Raw genomic sequence first — 16,323 nt, forward strand, 5'->3', positions numbered from 1 at the left:
CTGCATAGAGGAGTGCAAGTATTCGCCTCCTTTCATTTTGTGCTTGGGCCATTTATTTAACTGTTATTTCTTTTACACGAAGGCCCTGTAGGTTGGGTACGAGATATCCCTGTTTCATTTTTGTAAATTGTGCCTTGATGGCAAGTTATTGTAAAGTCTGATATTGCCTTGAATAGGCATGAAAAACTGAGAGCGTGTCAGCTCCTTTTTAGTATTGTAAAAGTGCCCCTAGGAGGCTTGACATTGTAAATTACGGAGCTGGTGTTCCATGTTTCAGGGGATTTCTGCCCTTTGAACAAATCATCGTTTGGTAATGCTGAGCTAGGAGCTCAAACTTGTAAAACTAGGGGCTTGTATCCAAAAGTGTTATAATTCTGAAATCTTGAATCCTTCCTAGTCTTGTTTCTTCACCTAGTCAAAAGTTGTTATATTTTTGTTGTTATTAATTGTTAAAACTCAGAAAATATAACCTTTGTTAAAGTTTTAAATTAACTTTGATTTGGTATTTATACCCATTTACCCCGGCAGCTTCTTTCACCTCTGCTGATCCACCAAACCACGGTAAAACTGCTAATTATTATCAAACTTCAAAAGGAGAATACAGTAACAGAGATTATTCGACAATTTCCAAACAAACGTGTCTGAGTGTTGATGAGAAAGTATGTTCTCATTTCGTAAAATAATGAACTATTAAATCTGTAAAATATTATCTATAAGTTATATATAAAAGAACATGTCTTGACTGACTGACTCACTGATTCATCATCGCCGAGCCAAAACTACTGGACATAAAGAAATGAAATTTTGAGGATACATTTATATTGCAATGAAGGTGTTTGCTAAGGGAGGATTTTTGGACATTCCGTCGCTTGCCTTTCATGAGGATACTTATATCTCAGAAACTGAAGATATTACAGACCTAATAATTGGTATTTGAGAGCTCTTTTAAAAATAAAGAAACACGCATTTTTTTGTTCTTGGAAAATCCAGTTAATAGGGCTAAACAGGAGTGACAAATTGGAGTGAATGTTTAGAAAGACTATACACTGACTGAGCAAATGTCATGGGATAGCGTAGCACTGATGCGCAGGTGTGTTGTCTGCGCACCACACGCCCGCTGTGCCAGCGGCAGTTGTATAGGAGACCTTGTGAGCATTGGCTGTGCAAGTGACAGGTGTAACATGGAACGTCGTCGTGAGCTGACACCGTTCGAACGGGGTATGGTGGTCGGTGCCCGACGGATGGGAAGTGCGATTTCGGAAGTAGTGCGGGAATTCGGCTTCACACGTTCAACCGTGTCCAGGGCGTATCGTGAATGGTTGAATGCGGGTGTCACCGTCCACAACAGACGAACGACCGGCCGTCCAGCCACCCTTGATGACCATGATAGGCGACATCTGAGACGGATTGTCAATAGTGACAGACGGGCAACCGTGCAACAAATCACGGCTCAGTTCAACACAGGCCGTGCTAGACACGTCTTCCAGTGGACAATCCGTAGGAACATGGGTTCTATGGGGTATGGGAGCCGGCGCCGCACACGGGTGCCACTGTTAACCCAACATCATCGGGCACATCGACGCGCATTTGTCGCCAGTCACCGGGGATGGACACTGGAACAATGGCGAAACGTGATATGGTCGGACGAATCACGATTTCAACTGCACCATGCCGATGGGAGGCACCGTGCATGGCGCAGACCACATGAAGTGATGGATCCCGCCTGCCTCGAAGGTGTGGTCCAGGGCACCGGTGTCTCTGTTATGATCTGGGGTGTATTTTCCTGGTATGGAATGGGCCCCCTAGTTGTTCTGGAAGTGACTTTGAATGGTACGCGGTATGTTGAGCTGCTCGGAGACCATCTCCACCCATTTTTGGCCTTCCAGCGCCCAGACGGTTCTGCGGTGTTTCAAGATGATAGCGCGCCGACACATCGCTCCCACGTCGCCGGGGAATGGTTCCAGGAACATGCAGCGGAGGTCCAACGACTGCCGTGGCTACCCAGGAGCCCCGATATGAACCCTATCGAACATATCTGGGATGTCCTGGAACGCAGGCTCCGTGCCATGGATCATGCACCCACGAACAGACCAGCATTGGCGGCCGCTCTGCAAACGATTTGGTGTCAGCTGCGTCCAGAGAACTACCAGGGACTTGTCGACTCACTTCCACGGCGTCTCACTGCAGTTCGCAGGGCCAGAGAAACCCCCGCACGCTACTAGGTGACTATCCCGTGTCATTTGCTAAGTCAGTGTAGAGTATCTACAGTATATCTCAGAAACGTAAAATGTTACAGACGTAAAAATTGGTGTTTGGAATTTCCTGTAAAAGTAAAGAAACATAGGTGATTTGTCTTCGGAAACTCCTCTTAAGGGGAACTAAAAAGGGGATGGAATTTTAAAATGAGCATGTCTACAGTATATCTCAAAAACTTAACATGTTACAGAAGTGAAAAATGGTAGTTTTTATCTCTATTAACAATAAAGAAACGTGTATTTTTTGTTTTCGGAAAAACCACTTGGGTGGGGGTAAAAGTGACTGAAAATGGGGTTGAATTATTTTAGTTAGGATACTGATATCTCAAAAACTGAAGATGTTACAAACGTGAATTTTGGTAATTGGAATACCCTTTAAAAATAGAGAAATACGTATTTTTCGTTTTCGGAAATCCAATTAAAGCTGGGGGAAATTGATAAATTAGTTGAATTATTTGTATGAAGATACTATTATCTCAAAAACGGAAGATTTTGCAGACGTGAAAATTGGTATTTGGAATCTGTTTTAAAAGTAAAGAAACACGTATTCTCGGAAAATCTAATGAAGGGTTTGGGGGGGGGTGAAAATTTGAGAAATTAATTGAATTTTTTTTATGAGGATACTTACATCTAATAAAAAATAAAGTTGTTACAGACGTGAAAATCGGTACTTGGATCTCCTTTAAAAACAAAGAAAAACGCGTTCTTTCGGGGAAATCATCTTGGGGGCGGTGGTGAAAAGGAGTTGAATTCCTTTTATGAGGGCACCTATCTCAAAAACTGAAGATGTTAAAGTCATGATAATTGGTATTTATAACATCCTTTACTATCAAAGAAACAAGTCATCGAAACAGACTTTCAACGTATTAGGTCGTGTTATGTACATGTAGTACGTGTTGAAGAGATGTTAAGTACAGAACAAAAATGGCCAGCCGGACACCAGTGGGATCCGAATCCACAACCTCCCGATTTCGCGTCGGTTGCTCTACCAATTGAGCTATGGTGGCCTAGGCCATCTTTGTTCTGTTTGAAAGGATCTGAGCTACAGGTCTGGCACTGCTGCCCGCACACTGTAGAGTGGGTTTAAGTCGCCCGTTATGGGGCATGTCAATGAATATTGAATTTTCACGACCGCATTGTAATCGAAACAGACTTTCAACGTATTAGGTGGTGTTACGTACATGTAGTACGTGTTGAAGTGCTAGACTTTCTACACCTAAACCGCAAGACCAACACATTACGACATCCGTGAAGTTATATTCAAGTACAACCTTCATTTAGAAGTAGTGCGTGGATTGACTCATGTAAAGACAGCTGCGACATGTACGACGCAAAAATAGTGCACTAGGACTCGAAAAGTAGAGACTCTCGCCTTAATTAACGCATACCCCTGATATTTTCCTCATGTAACAGTAGGAAACAATTATTATTATTTTTTTTTGCTAGGGGCTTTACGTCGCACCGACACAGATAGGTCTTATGGCGACGATGGGATAGGAAAGGCCTAGGAGTTGGAAGGAAGTGGCCGTGGCCTAAATTAAGGTACAGCCCCAGCATTTGCCTGGTGTGAAAATGGGAAACCACGGAAAACCATCTTCAGGGCTGCCGATAGTATTATTATTATTATTATTATTATTATTATTATTATTATTATTATTATTATTATTATTATTATTATTATTCATCACCTGTTTACCCTCCAGGTTCGGTGTTTCCCTCGGACTTAGCGAGGGATCCCACCTCTACCGCCTCAAGGGCAGTGTCCTGGAGCGTCAGACTATTGGTCGGGGATACAACTGGGGAGTATGACCAGTACCTCGCCCAGGCGGCCTCACCTGCTATGCTGAACAGGGGCCTTGTGGAGGGATGGGAAGATTGAAAGGGATAGGCAAGGAAGAGGGAAGGAAGCGGCCGTGGCCTTAAGTTAGGTACCATCCCGGCATTCGCCTGGAGGAGAAGTGGGAAACCACGGAAAACCACTTCCAGGATGGCTGAGGTGGGAATCGAACCCACCTCTACTCAGTTGACCTCCCGAGGCTGAGTGGACCCCGTTCCAGCCCTCGTACCACTTTTCAAATTTCGTGGCAGAGCCGGGAATCGAACCCGGGCCTCCGGGGGTGGCAGCGAATCACGCTAACCACTACACCACAGAGGCGGACATTATTATTATTATTATTATTATTTCTTAAAAATTTCAATCTTGCCTATTAAAATTCACAAGAGACATGTCCTTAAAATGATGTAACCTACATTAATTTACGACCGTCTTGTAACGACTTCTATGTAATAGTGTTTGTTTCCTGCGATCATGTTTATTTTCCGAAGTACGCCAGCGCTAGAATTCTAATGCAACAGAAAATTTCTAGTCACGTCATCTGTTAGACGAAAAGATACATTTAGTACTCGTTTGTCGGTTTAGGGAAGTAGTGTTAACATCCTCCTAGAAATCGGAAGCATTCGTATTGATGTCCTAGTCCATCCAATATTTTTACTGCTGTGTTATTTAGTTAATCCATGAGCTTGCATTCGGGAGATAGTGGGTTTGAATACCACCGTAGGCAGCCCTGAAGATGGTTTTTGTGTGGTTTCCTATTTTCACATCAGTCAAATGCTGGGGCTGTACCTTAATTAAGGCCACGGCCGCTACCGTCCCAATCCCACCTCTTCCCCATCCCTCCCTCGCCGAAATCCTTCGATGTTTTAGTGCGAAGTTAAACAAGTAGGAAAGAAAAACAAAAGTTAACTCTAATGGTATACGATTGTGCACTTCAGTCATTTTTAAGAATAGGGGCCGATGACCTTCGATGATAGGCCCCTTAAAACAAAAAAAGCATCAAGACAGGAACATTTTTCTGTCTGGTAAGTCTATGCACAGCAGAGCATAGGCTCCGAATCTGTTAGAATTTACTATTCTAACTTGTTTTACACTTTGTTTTACGTCACACCGGCATCTAACTCCACCGAGCTCGATAGCTGCAGTCGCTTAAGTGCGGCCAGTATCCAGTATTCGGGAGATAGTAGATTCGAACCCCACTGTCGGCAGCCCTGAAGATGGTTTTCCGTGGTTTCCCATTTTCACATCAGGCAAATGCTGGGGCTGTATCTTAATTAAGGCCACGGCCGCTTCCTTCCCATTCCTAGGCCTTTCCTCTCCCATCGTCGCCGTAAGACCTATCTGTGTCGGCGCAACGTACAAAACAAAAACAAAAAACAACAACACCCCAGTCTGTTCTACCGTAAACTAGAATTAATCAGAACTGATAGCCCATCGCTCAGCAGAGGATATGGTAATTAATAGGAGAAATCTTCTAGAGTTAGTTTTTCTGTTACAGAAGCTAGAAATAGAAGAATTTTTTCAACTCAGTCTAATTAGGACTTTATTAACCATCTGTGGTACTTACTTGAAGAAGAAGAGTGGTGGGCAAGTAATGGCAAGTGCGGTAAGCCACACGACGAGGATCATCAGTAAGGCGAGGCGCTTGGAGCGTCGTCTTCGGGAATAGTTGAGCGGCTGTGTTACGGCGAGGTAGCGATCCACACTGATGGCGCAAAGACTCAGGATAGAAGCTGTGCAGAGTAGGATGTCGAGCGAGATCCAGATGTTGCACAATACCACACCAAGTTCCCAGCGACCTGCACACCAGATCATCACATCACACCAAGATTCATCCCTACGTGACATATTTGTCATTCAGATTATTATAATTTACAGGAGTTACAGATATGACCTTTTCTGATCTTATCCTCTAAGATAAGTTTGATGCATTATCGTAAGGTATTCTTAGTATAATTTTTTAAACTGCACTCTAATGTAGTTCCTACCAATTACCTTGTGTCAGCTAACATTTGCTGTGAAAAAATAATATATGGTACATTAACGCGAACTTCCTGGACTTTGTCCCAGTTTATTGGAGGCAGCACTTGATAGGTATTTGGCCCAGTTTAACGGCCGTATGTCCTTCCTGACGCCAACCATAAACGATGGGATGTATTCACGATTGCGTGTTTCTGTAGGAGTTGGTAGTGTGGTGTGTTGTGTGTAGGTGAAGGAGGTGTATTAAGACGAACACAAACACGCAGTTACAATTTACGGCCCGCCATAAATTGAACCTACAGCCCTCTGAACCGAGGTCCATTACGCTGATCATTCAGTCAAGGAGCCGCATACTTTAGTGTTACGATATAAATTATTTCAGAATGTTGTAAAATATGACCTTCCCCGTTGCGTATGCATAGGGTAAATGCCTCTTATCTGGAACTCCTGGGTTCGATTCTCGGTCAGTCCAAGGATTATACTTTTATTTCTGGACTGAGTGTTAGATCAAGTTTCATTCAATCTTGTGTTGTCAACCAAGGAGTTGTCTGACATGATAAAGTAGCGGACCACGTCATGAAAGCCAAGCAATATGGCAGAGGAATGGGTCGTGTCAATCACGTGTGTGTCCAACCAACCCTTATCCCGTTTCTCTGCCGGGTCGTGTATGAAGTGGGATGAATGTTCATAGCGAGGTTTGGCACACCTATAATCGGGAGGTGTGATAGCGTAGTGCTGTCGTCACAGGCTCATCAAGGAGGCCAGTTTAGAACCCCGGCAATGCAAGTGGCATGTTTGAAAAGAAAAGTTTCATCCCTATGGTTCGGACTATACGTAAAACTGGAGATCCAGTAGCTGTGATCACGATGTCGATAATCACATTAAAAGCTTTTACACAAATGTCTGCAGACCATCTGGCTGGACAACAGTCATCTTGGTCACACAATATACTTTAATGGACTGTATGTGCCAGGTTGTCTTTACACATTCAGCTACACAGACAATTAACAGATGTAGAGCTGTGCTGTAAGACCGAATCGCTTTTAGGTTTCATTAGTTTGCCATATTCTTCAATATTTTAATTTCAATAAATTTTATATAAGCATACAACAATTAGATCAAGGGTAATTTTGTCAACTATGTAGCGAATGAACATGTTTCTCATTACAAAGTCAGAATGTATGTTACTTTTACTATCAACTGCCTACGGCTTCATTCACATACGTTCAGGAAATGTTTACACATGTCGCCGACAAATACCTCCATGTTGACCTGTTTACATTATGGCGATATTACGTTGGCATACTTGTGAATTAATAATCCATTTTCTAAAGACTAGGGGCTGATTTGCCGAGGTGGTGAAGGCGTGCTTGTTTGACTCGTAAGGACGTGGGTTCGATTCCCCGTCAAGAAGCCGAAAAATTTAAGAAGCGATATTTCCACTTCTGCAGCGGCGCATGGCCCTGAGCTTCACTCAGCCTACACCAAAAATGAATACCAGGTTAGCTCCTGGGAGCAAAGACGGCTGGACATATAGCTAACCAGAGTCCTGCAGAGAGGCCCAACTCATGAGCTGCTTCGGCAGTAGGCTGCAATGGGCTTTGAAAGGCTCGAAAATAAGAAGCCCGTGATGTCACCGCACGGGCCGGTCTGGGCCAGCGCTATGTCATTCGTACGTGGTGAGGCAAGGACAGCGATGTGGTAGTTCTATGGGCTGACTGCTTCAATGTGTACAGTGTACTGCGTATCAGCGGAGTGCGTTGCGTTACGGTCAAGTGGAGCCGACCAAATTTGCTGTGGTTTTCAGTTTGACTTCTCTGTCTATCCTGTTATCGGAAACGAACGTGGACTGTAGTTCCAAAAGAAAGGAAACCGTGGCAAAAAATCGTGAAGTTAAAAAAGAAGGAACAAACGAACTAAAAACCGCACAATACAAGACTTCTGAACCGGATCCTAAACTTAAAAGTCGTATTTGGTTAGTATTCAAGCTTGCAGTTGACGGTGATGGGAAAGGCGTTAATTTTGTGTGCTGTACGATCTGCAGTGAACTTTATGTACACACTAGCAGTTTCTCGAGTGGATTTCGTAATTTGATAAAAGTAATCGTTCCTCGGCATTGTACTAAGACATTATCTGAAAATCCCTGAAATATAAAACCTCACTGAAAAACTGAGTTTCATTTACCCCAGAAACTCTTTGTAAACCAAGTGTGTGGTATTGCCTTTTGGGGCTGAGATGACCATGTGACATAGAATTGTACACGTGAGAACGTCTTCTCTCAAGTAAAAAATCATTCTTTATTTTTTAAAGGATATTACAAATACACATTTCCACATCTGTAACATCTTCAGGTTTTGAGATATAAGTAACCGCATAAAAAGAATTCAACCCCTTTATCAGCCCTTCTTCCACCCCCACCTACGCGGATTTTCCGAAAACAAAAAAAGAGTGACATGTTTATTTATTTTTAAAGGACATTCCATGTACCAAGTTCCATGTCTGCAATATGTAAAGTTTTTGACATACATTGTAGATATACCGGTACTCATTTTTAAAATTCACGTGCTTTTTCAATTCTTTTCAGTCCCTTAAGTGGTTTTCCGAAAACAAAAAAATACGCGTTTATTGATAAAGGAGCTGCCAAATACCAATTAGCACGACTGTAACATCTTCAGTTCTTGAGATATTTGTATCCTCATGAAAATAATTCAACACCAATTCAACGCCTCCTCCCCCTCCGAAGTTAATTTTACCCCCAAAAATGAGTGTCTTTTTATTTTTAAAGGTGATTTCAAATACCCATTTTCACGTCTGCAACACCTTTAGGTTTTTTAGATATAAGTATACTCATATAAATAATTCAACTAATATTTCAGTCCTTTCATCCCCCTTAAGTGTATTTTCCTAAACCAAAAGAATACGTATTTCTATCTTCTTAAAGAAGACTCTAAATGCCAATTTTTACGTCTGCAACAACTTCAGTTTTTGAGATATCATTACCCTAATTAAATTAATTCAACCCCCTTTTCACCCCCCTCCCACGTTAAGTGGTTTTAATAAAAAATACCTTCTTTTATTTTTAAAATATTAAAAATGTCAGTTTTCACATCTGTAACGTGTTAAGTGTTTGAGATATACTGTAGATATGCTCCTCTTAAGAATTCTCGCCAGCCCACATTTCAGTCCCCCCCCCCTCCTTAAGTGTCTTTTCCGAAAACAAAATAATACACGTCTATTTTTTAAATAGATCATAAATAGCACTTCACGTCTGTAACATGTTAAGTTTTCGAGATATATTGTACATATGCCCAGGGATTATGTGTACAAATTTTGGTTGGCAGCTATGCCCAAACGTACACGCATAATCTTGCTGCTGTAGAATCCTGGAGCTGGCGTTGCCATGGGTACGGCAGTTCATTTCCTTATCCGATTCCGAGAGCAGGGATAGTGTGGTGCCAATATCTCCATAACGGTCGGTTTTAGGGTCTTAAAACATGGTTTTCGGCTTACCGAGATTTGTTCTTTGGGTCAAGGGGCTTAAAATGAACTTAGTCTCGTCCTTGCACGACAAATTCGTTATTTCACCTATATTAGCCTATTATTTTTATATCTCCCCGTTTTGAAAATAAAATACAGCCCATGTCTCTCAGGGATAATGTATATTTACATTAGTAAAAGGATTTTTAGAATCGGTCCAGCACTTTCTGGGATTACCCTCCAGATATACACAAACTAACAGAATTCGTGCTCTCTCTTTATTATATTAGTCGGACTGATTTGGTCTTTTTATGATTAGATATAGAACTTACGATGAACGAAGTGTGCTCGAATGCTGAGCATTCTAATGTTTCCGTGTCATTAGACTCCACGACTATCCACAACCTGCCAAAGTAATGAAGTTTTCTCGTGCATAGATGTTCATGATACTCCTATTCCAACAGATGAGTTGGAAAAGTATTTAAAGAAAAATTGTTGGAATGGAAGAAGATGGATATAGCGTCCTATTGGAGAACAAACGGACAAAACTATTCAAAATTTCACCAGATCGGTAAGAAAGTAATATGTATGCAAGCATCAAGTTCAGCTTCAGAGAGAAACTTCAGTTCGGTGGGCTTCATTCTCTTCTACAACCAGACAATTGCTGATGCTCTTCTTTTCATTCACAGTAATTCCATTCCACCACCATTAACAATGACCAATAAACTATGCAAACTAAGTAAAAGCTATGTTCAGGTTTGTTTTTGTTGTTGGCATATTGCACGTCATTTCTGTTTGTATTTTATTTTGAGGTAAACGCGAATGAAGTTCTATGAATATGATTCGTGTTATTTAGATTCATTTTCAGTTAACTTGATGTCAATTGCAAACGAATATTAGTTTATTATAAAGTTTTTATTTGTTTTGAATTATTATTATTATTATTATTATTATTATTATTATTATTATTATTACAGTGCAGGAGAAATCTCTATCGTTTAATTTCCAAATGCGATTAGCCTACTTTAAAATATGTTATTAGCGCACGGGAATTCGTACAGTGAATGATCCGAATAGTTGTGTGACGTGAACATTTCGTTGTGCACGGCGCACATGTTATTGTGGAGAAGTACTTAAGGTTATTCTACTGAGCGCGCCCAGTGCGCTGGACTGCGGTGGGCCGTATGAGCCCAGTGCTGTGGGCCAGTACGCTGCCGCGTCAGAAGAGAACGGCACTTCACGGGCTGGGCTGCCGGAGCCCGTGGGTTTGAAGTGCTGCGCAGTGGGTCTGGCTGCAGGACTCTGTAGCTAACCACTTTGTCCCACTCAGTGGCCTTCATGGCTTTGCTTCTAATGAAGCAGCGGCTTGTTAGACTCGCTATCCGCTAAGTCGGGATTGGCTCTTCATCTCACTCCCATTCACCGCGCAGTCCTAGCTTTCTTTGCCATAGCTATCGTACAGCTCAGGTTTAACCTTCTCTTACGAGGGCCATGATTCATGACATGACTATGACGAAGAATTAAATAGACTGATGAATAAAATAGACTGATGCTCATGCTAAATTAATTTATAATGAGGCCTACAGAAACAGGGGAGGTCAGCAACAATGTTGCTTAAAAAGTAAGAAGGTTGCGAAGAGCCTAGGTTGCTAATAAAAACTGAATCAACCACATGGTGCAACAGCCCCGGAGGGCCATAGCCTACCGCGCGACTGAAGCTCAGCCAGAAAACCTGGAGATTAGGAGGTGTCGTGTGGTTGTCATGACAAATCCTCTCGGCCATTATTCTTGGCTTTCTAGGCCGGGGCCGCTATCTCAACGTCACATAGCTTCTCAATTGTAATCACGTAAGCAGAGTGGACCTCGAAGCAGCCCTCAGATCCAGGTAAAAATTATGCTGTTAATAGATCAAACAATTTGTCGAGTACACCACTAACGAACAGAAGACACAGCTTAAAACGATCATTTGATACGAAGTGTGTGCGTGGCTTACTAAACTGTAGAAAGCTACCGTTTTTTTTTATGATCACCAACTGAAGTAACCTCTACGTCGTTATCAATAGTACCTGCAAGCACAGAATTGGTGTCCCGACGTAAACAATAAACACTGCCCCACTCCAGTACTGAAAAGGAGGAGAAGGAGTGAAGGGGATAGTGTCGAAGACCACTCCAGTACCGAAAAGGTGGGGAGGGAATGAACGGGTAGTGCTGAAGGCACAGTGTGTGTATTGCTATACATTCACCACTGTGCCCGTTTCAATCACAGCAGTCTTGTAGCGGGCTGTCTACCTGCAGCAATGCGTTAAGCGTGGAGGTGGGGGTATACCACGCTTTGTTTATACCGGGACACCATTTCTGTGCTCGCGTGTACAAGGTGTGTTCGTTGACTGAAGCAGCAGCAGCTGGTCTCAATGAGCTGGAAGTTTGTGCTTTGCCATCGAACATGATCAGCTGTTCTGTCAAATGAACACGTTCCTATCGCTCCGCCTGCATACTGTTGGGCGATGTATTTACTAAGCGGTCTCGAAGGGGAGATATCTCAAATTATTCACTCGAAATAATACAACTAAACATCCTTTTGATTGTCATTACCTTTACTCACCTACGGCGTATGTTATTTTCATGAAGTGTCTCAGTATTCACAATAATCACGAGAACATTGTACTGTTCTGTAAACGGGAAAGATGGTAACTGTAAAGACGTTTACTGTCAGCCATACAGTATATTATAGGTAGACATACGCTTCCAGTTACTTTTTTGTAGATCCATCCCATTTATTTTCACCTTCAATTATTTAACAATGCCAAAACTTTCAAGGGTGAATGTCAAGCGTCTTCTTGCCGACTTTCTCTGCGTATTCTTGTAGTGAATTTGTATTTTTATGTAGAATATAATATATTAATACTTAAGGTAAAAGTGCACTAAACCTTCACCAAATTAATTTGAAGTATCATCAGTCATTACAGAGTTTTTGAATTACGGTGGTACAAACTCACGGACGAATATTGTTCCCAATTGCTATTTTGTAATTCCATTAATTATGTTACTGTTTTTGGAGACACTGTGTATGAGAGGACTGATGTCATAGGAAGTAAATGTAATTAAAGATAAATTTTTATGTCCGCCTCTGTTGTGTAGTGGTTAGTGTGATTAGCTGCCCCCAGAGGCCTCGGTTCAATTTCCGGCTCTGACACGAAATTTGAAAAGTGGTACGAGGGCTGAAACGGGGTCCACTCAGCCTCGGGAGGTCAAATGACTAGAGGTGGGTTCGATTCCCACCTCAGCCATTCTGGAAGTGGTTTTCCGTGGTTTCCCGCTTCTCCTTCAGGCAAATGCCGGGATGGTACCTAAATTAAGGCCACGGCAGCTTCCTTCCCTCTTCCTTGTCTATCCCTTCCAATCTTCCCACCCCCTCGCAAGGCCCCTGTTCAGCATAGCGGGTGAGGTCGCCTGGGCGAGGTGCTGGTCATACTCCCCAGTTGTCTCACCCGACCCAGAGTCTGCAGCTCCAGGACACTGCCCTTGAGGCGGTAGAGGTGGATCCCTTGCTGAGTCCGAGGGAAAAGCCGATCTTGAAGGGTAAACAGAAGAAGGAGAAGATACATTTTTATAACACAATGTAATTAGTTTGGAAAATCTGTGGTCAATATTACAGCTATGTACAGAGACATTAAATCACAGTCCATCAAATTTTATGGTATCTTCAAAAGGAAATTAAAACATCCTTTGGGTTAAAATTAAATACATTAAATTAACAAGAGTGATTGGGAGAGATACTGTTTGAGAAACAATGATTGAAATTTTGCAAAGTTTAATAGCCCATCAGTATCGAAATAGAGGTTAAATTTTCCGACAACTCGATGCGCTGTGGTAGTAGCCTATAAACTTGATAACAAGGAAGCCATGCTTTCCAGTTCCGATTTAGTTAATGTAACTTAAAAGCTTTTTAGTTTGTCGGAAACACTAGCTCAAAATAAAATATACCGGGTGGTCCACCAGCCCCTTGCGATCCAGTTTTATGCATCCCTTCACATTTACTACAATTCTGAAAGACATCGGTCCCTCTCCATAAACCGGAGTAATATAACGAAATGTGTGTTTACAGACTAGAAGACAGCAGGAATCGTGAGCGCCACTATTAAGTCATTATGGGTACTCCGAATGAACCTGTAAAACGAGTACAGATACGCAGAGCACGTACTTCAATACAGGAGGTGGACTCACAGACCGGGAGCACTGTCACAGACCATCATCTCCACATCCTCACCTCCAACCCAGCACCATACCCAATGCAAAGATACATGCGGCCTTTTACAGGGTCAAATAAACAATTCATTCCTTGGAAGCTAGCAAGTATGCTAGCTTAACACATCCCTGACAACTGCCTGTTAAAAAAAAAAAAAAAAATTCTTATGTGGAATTCGGACCTCCTACCTCGAGCACTGTCTACTATCATATATCTCCCCGCCTGCCTACCATGTGAACTACTGCGACACTTGACCTACAGCGCGGCGTCCACTTCCCATCCCATACAGTACCGTGCATAAAACTGGATTGCAAGGGGCTGGTGGACCACCCGGTGTAACACTGTAACAAACCTGCACATATAATACACACTATTAACCTTTAATTAGTCGCTCACGGAGATTTCCTCCGGGCCGATTACATTTTGCACGGCACTGAACTTCCCAGTTGAACTGCGGGTCTCCCCATCCCTATACCTTTCTCCTTGTTCATTTGGACTCGTCCTGTCAGCATTTCGGCGCGATCGTGCGTCCTGTGTGCGAGTGTGGGATCATTGTTGTGACGTGTGAGATCACCTGGACGTTTCCTCCATGTGCGATTAAGTAAATTACTTCATATTTTTGTGCATAATTTTTATTTTGGAGGTCGATGACCTTGTTGTTTTGTTTTTCTAAAATTTTAGAAAACAATTATTTCATATTTCATGTAATGTGATCGTCGTAGGTAATGGCGAGTCTCACAACATCATCTCACAAGATCATTCGACATAGTTAGGGTCTACGTTATTCTGCTTTTAGCTCAAACAAACTGTGTAAAAATAACATACAAGTACTAAAAAGGTTTTCTTTTAATTATAGCGAAGAATATTGCAAACGAACATGCCAAAACAACATCTCAAAGGACGAAAATGACACGCATTTTCAACCCCGGAGGTTACCTCCGTGCGCGACTAGTAATGTAATAATTTTCGCGCGACTAGACAAGGGTTAAACAAAGAATAACATGTTTCGTTCAAAAAAACCTTAGATTCTATTAAATCATTTTAAATCATACCCATATGTGTACAATACTGTTTACGTTGCGTAAACTAGTCAATAATTCTGAATTGGTGATATTACGAACAAATAATGAATGCATGAGGCCTCTACTGTCACTTTAGTAAATTATGGATTTTTTTCTCTACTTCTGTACCGCTGAAGTTGTTAAATAAATTTCATGTGGCTATTTCTAGCCGAGTGCAGCCCTTGTAAGGCAGACCCTCCGATGAGGGTGGGCGGCATCTGCCATGTGTAGGTAGCTGCGTGTTATTGTGGTGGAGGATAGTGTTATGTGTGGTGTTTGAGTTGCAGGGATGTTGGGGACAGCACAAACACCCAGCCCCCGAGCCATTAGAATTAACCAATGAAGGTTAAAATCCCCGACCCGGCTGGGAATCGAACCCGGGACCCTCTGAACCGAAGGCCAGTTCGCTGACCATTCAGCCAACGAGTCGGACGCTGAAGTTGTTGAGGGTAACGGAAGCTTGAGCGGAGCTTTAAAAGGCTGCAATTTCAAGAGGACAAATCGGGGCGAATATTCATTTATAGGACGATGAATAAGGTATCGGAATAAATTACCAATTGAAGTGCTAGATAAATTTCCAAGTTCTTTGAAAACGTTCAAGAAAAGCTAGGTAAACAACTGATAGGGAATCTGTCACTCAGGCGACAGGCCTGATTTTTATGATAGCAGCTAAGATAAGTACACAAAATTCCATTAAGTTGATATTACGTCCCACTAACTAATTTTACACTTTACGGAGGACCAAGGTGCCGGAATTTTGTCCCGCGGGAGTTCTCCAACGTGCCAGTTTCCATTAAGTTGTTATTGATTTTACGTCGCACTAGCTACTTTTACGCTTAATGGAGACACCGAGGTGCCGGAATTTTGTCCCACGGGAGTTTTTCAACGTACCATTTTCCATTAAGTTGTTATTGATTTCACGTCCCACTAACTACTTTTACGCTTTACGAAGATACCTATGTGCCGGATTTTTGTCTCGCGGGAGTTCTCTAACGTGCCTGTAAATCTACCGACACGAAGCTGACGTATTTGAGCATCTTCAAATACCAATGGACTGAGCTAGGATCGAACCTGCCAAGTTGGGCTGAGAAGGCCATGGCTCTACCGTCCGAGGTACTCAACCCGGCCTATAATAGAGTGACAATAGAGGACTAATACATTCATTATTTGTTCATAACATCACCAATTCACAACCATTGACTACTCAAAGTATCAATATTGTACATATATGCGCATGATTTAAAGTGATTGCTAGAATTGAGGATGTACTTGCAAAGCGATACATGTGATTCTTTGATTAATATAGACCTATTATATTTTGAACTGATGTGTTCGACGGACTGAAAAACATTTAAGTTACTATAAATTTAATTATTTCTTGTAGCATACGTTATTTTATAGACTCTAGAGTTGTGTATAAATCCAATTATTTGTATTTAGAATTGAATAAAGGTCCTTCACAGAGAGTAG

The 16,323-nt window shown here is 42.0% G+C and overlaps 1 protein-coding gene across 1 annotated transcript in view; it reads right to left on the reverse strand.

Moving 5' to 3' along the window:
* Positions 1–16,323, reverse strand: part of LOC136867248 (probable G-protein coupled receptor No18) — a 1,741,601-nt gene that overhangs the window by 59,129 nt on the left and 1,666,149 nt on the right. The window contains exon 9 of the mRNA XM_068227059.1: positions 5,657–5,888. Coding sequence (XP_068083160.1) covers positions 5,657–5,888 — 232 coding nt within the window. The remainder of the gene's footprint in view (positions 1–5,656; positions 5,889–16,323) is intronic.

Source organism: Anabrus simplex, chromosome 3, assembly GCF_040414725.1.
Source record: "Anabrus simplex isolate iqAnaSimp1 chromosome 3, ASM4041472v1, whole genome shotgun sequence".
Classification (NCBI taxonomy): Eukaryota; Metazoa; Arthropoda; class Insecta; order Orthoptera; family Tettigoniidae; genus Anabrus; species Anabrus simplex.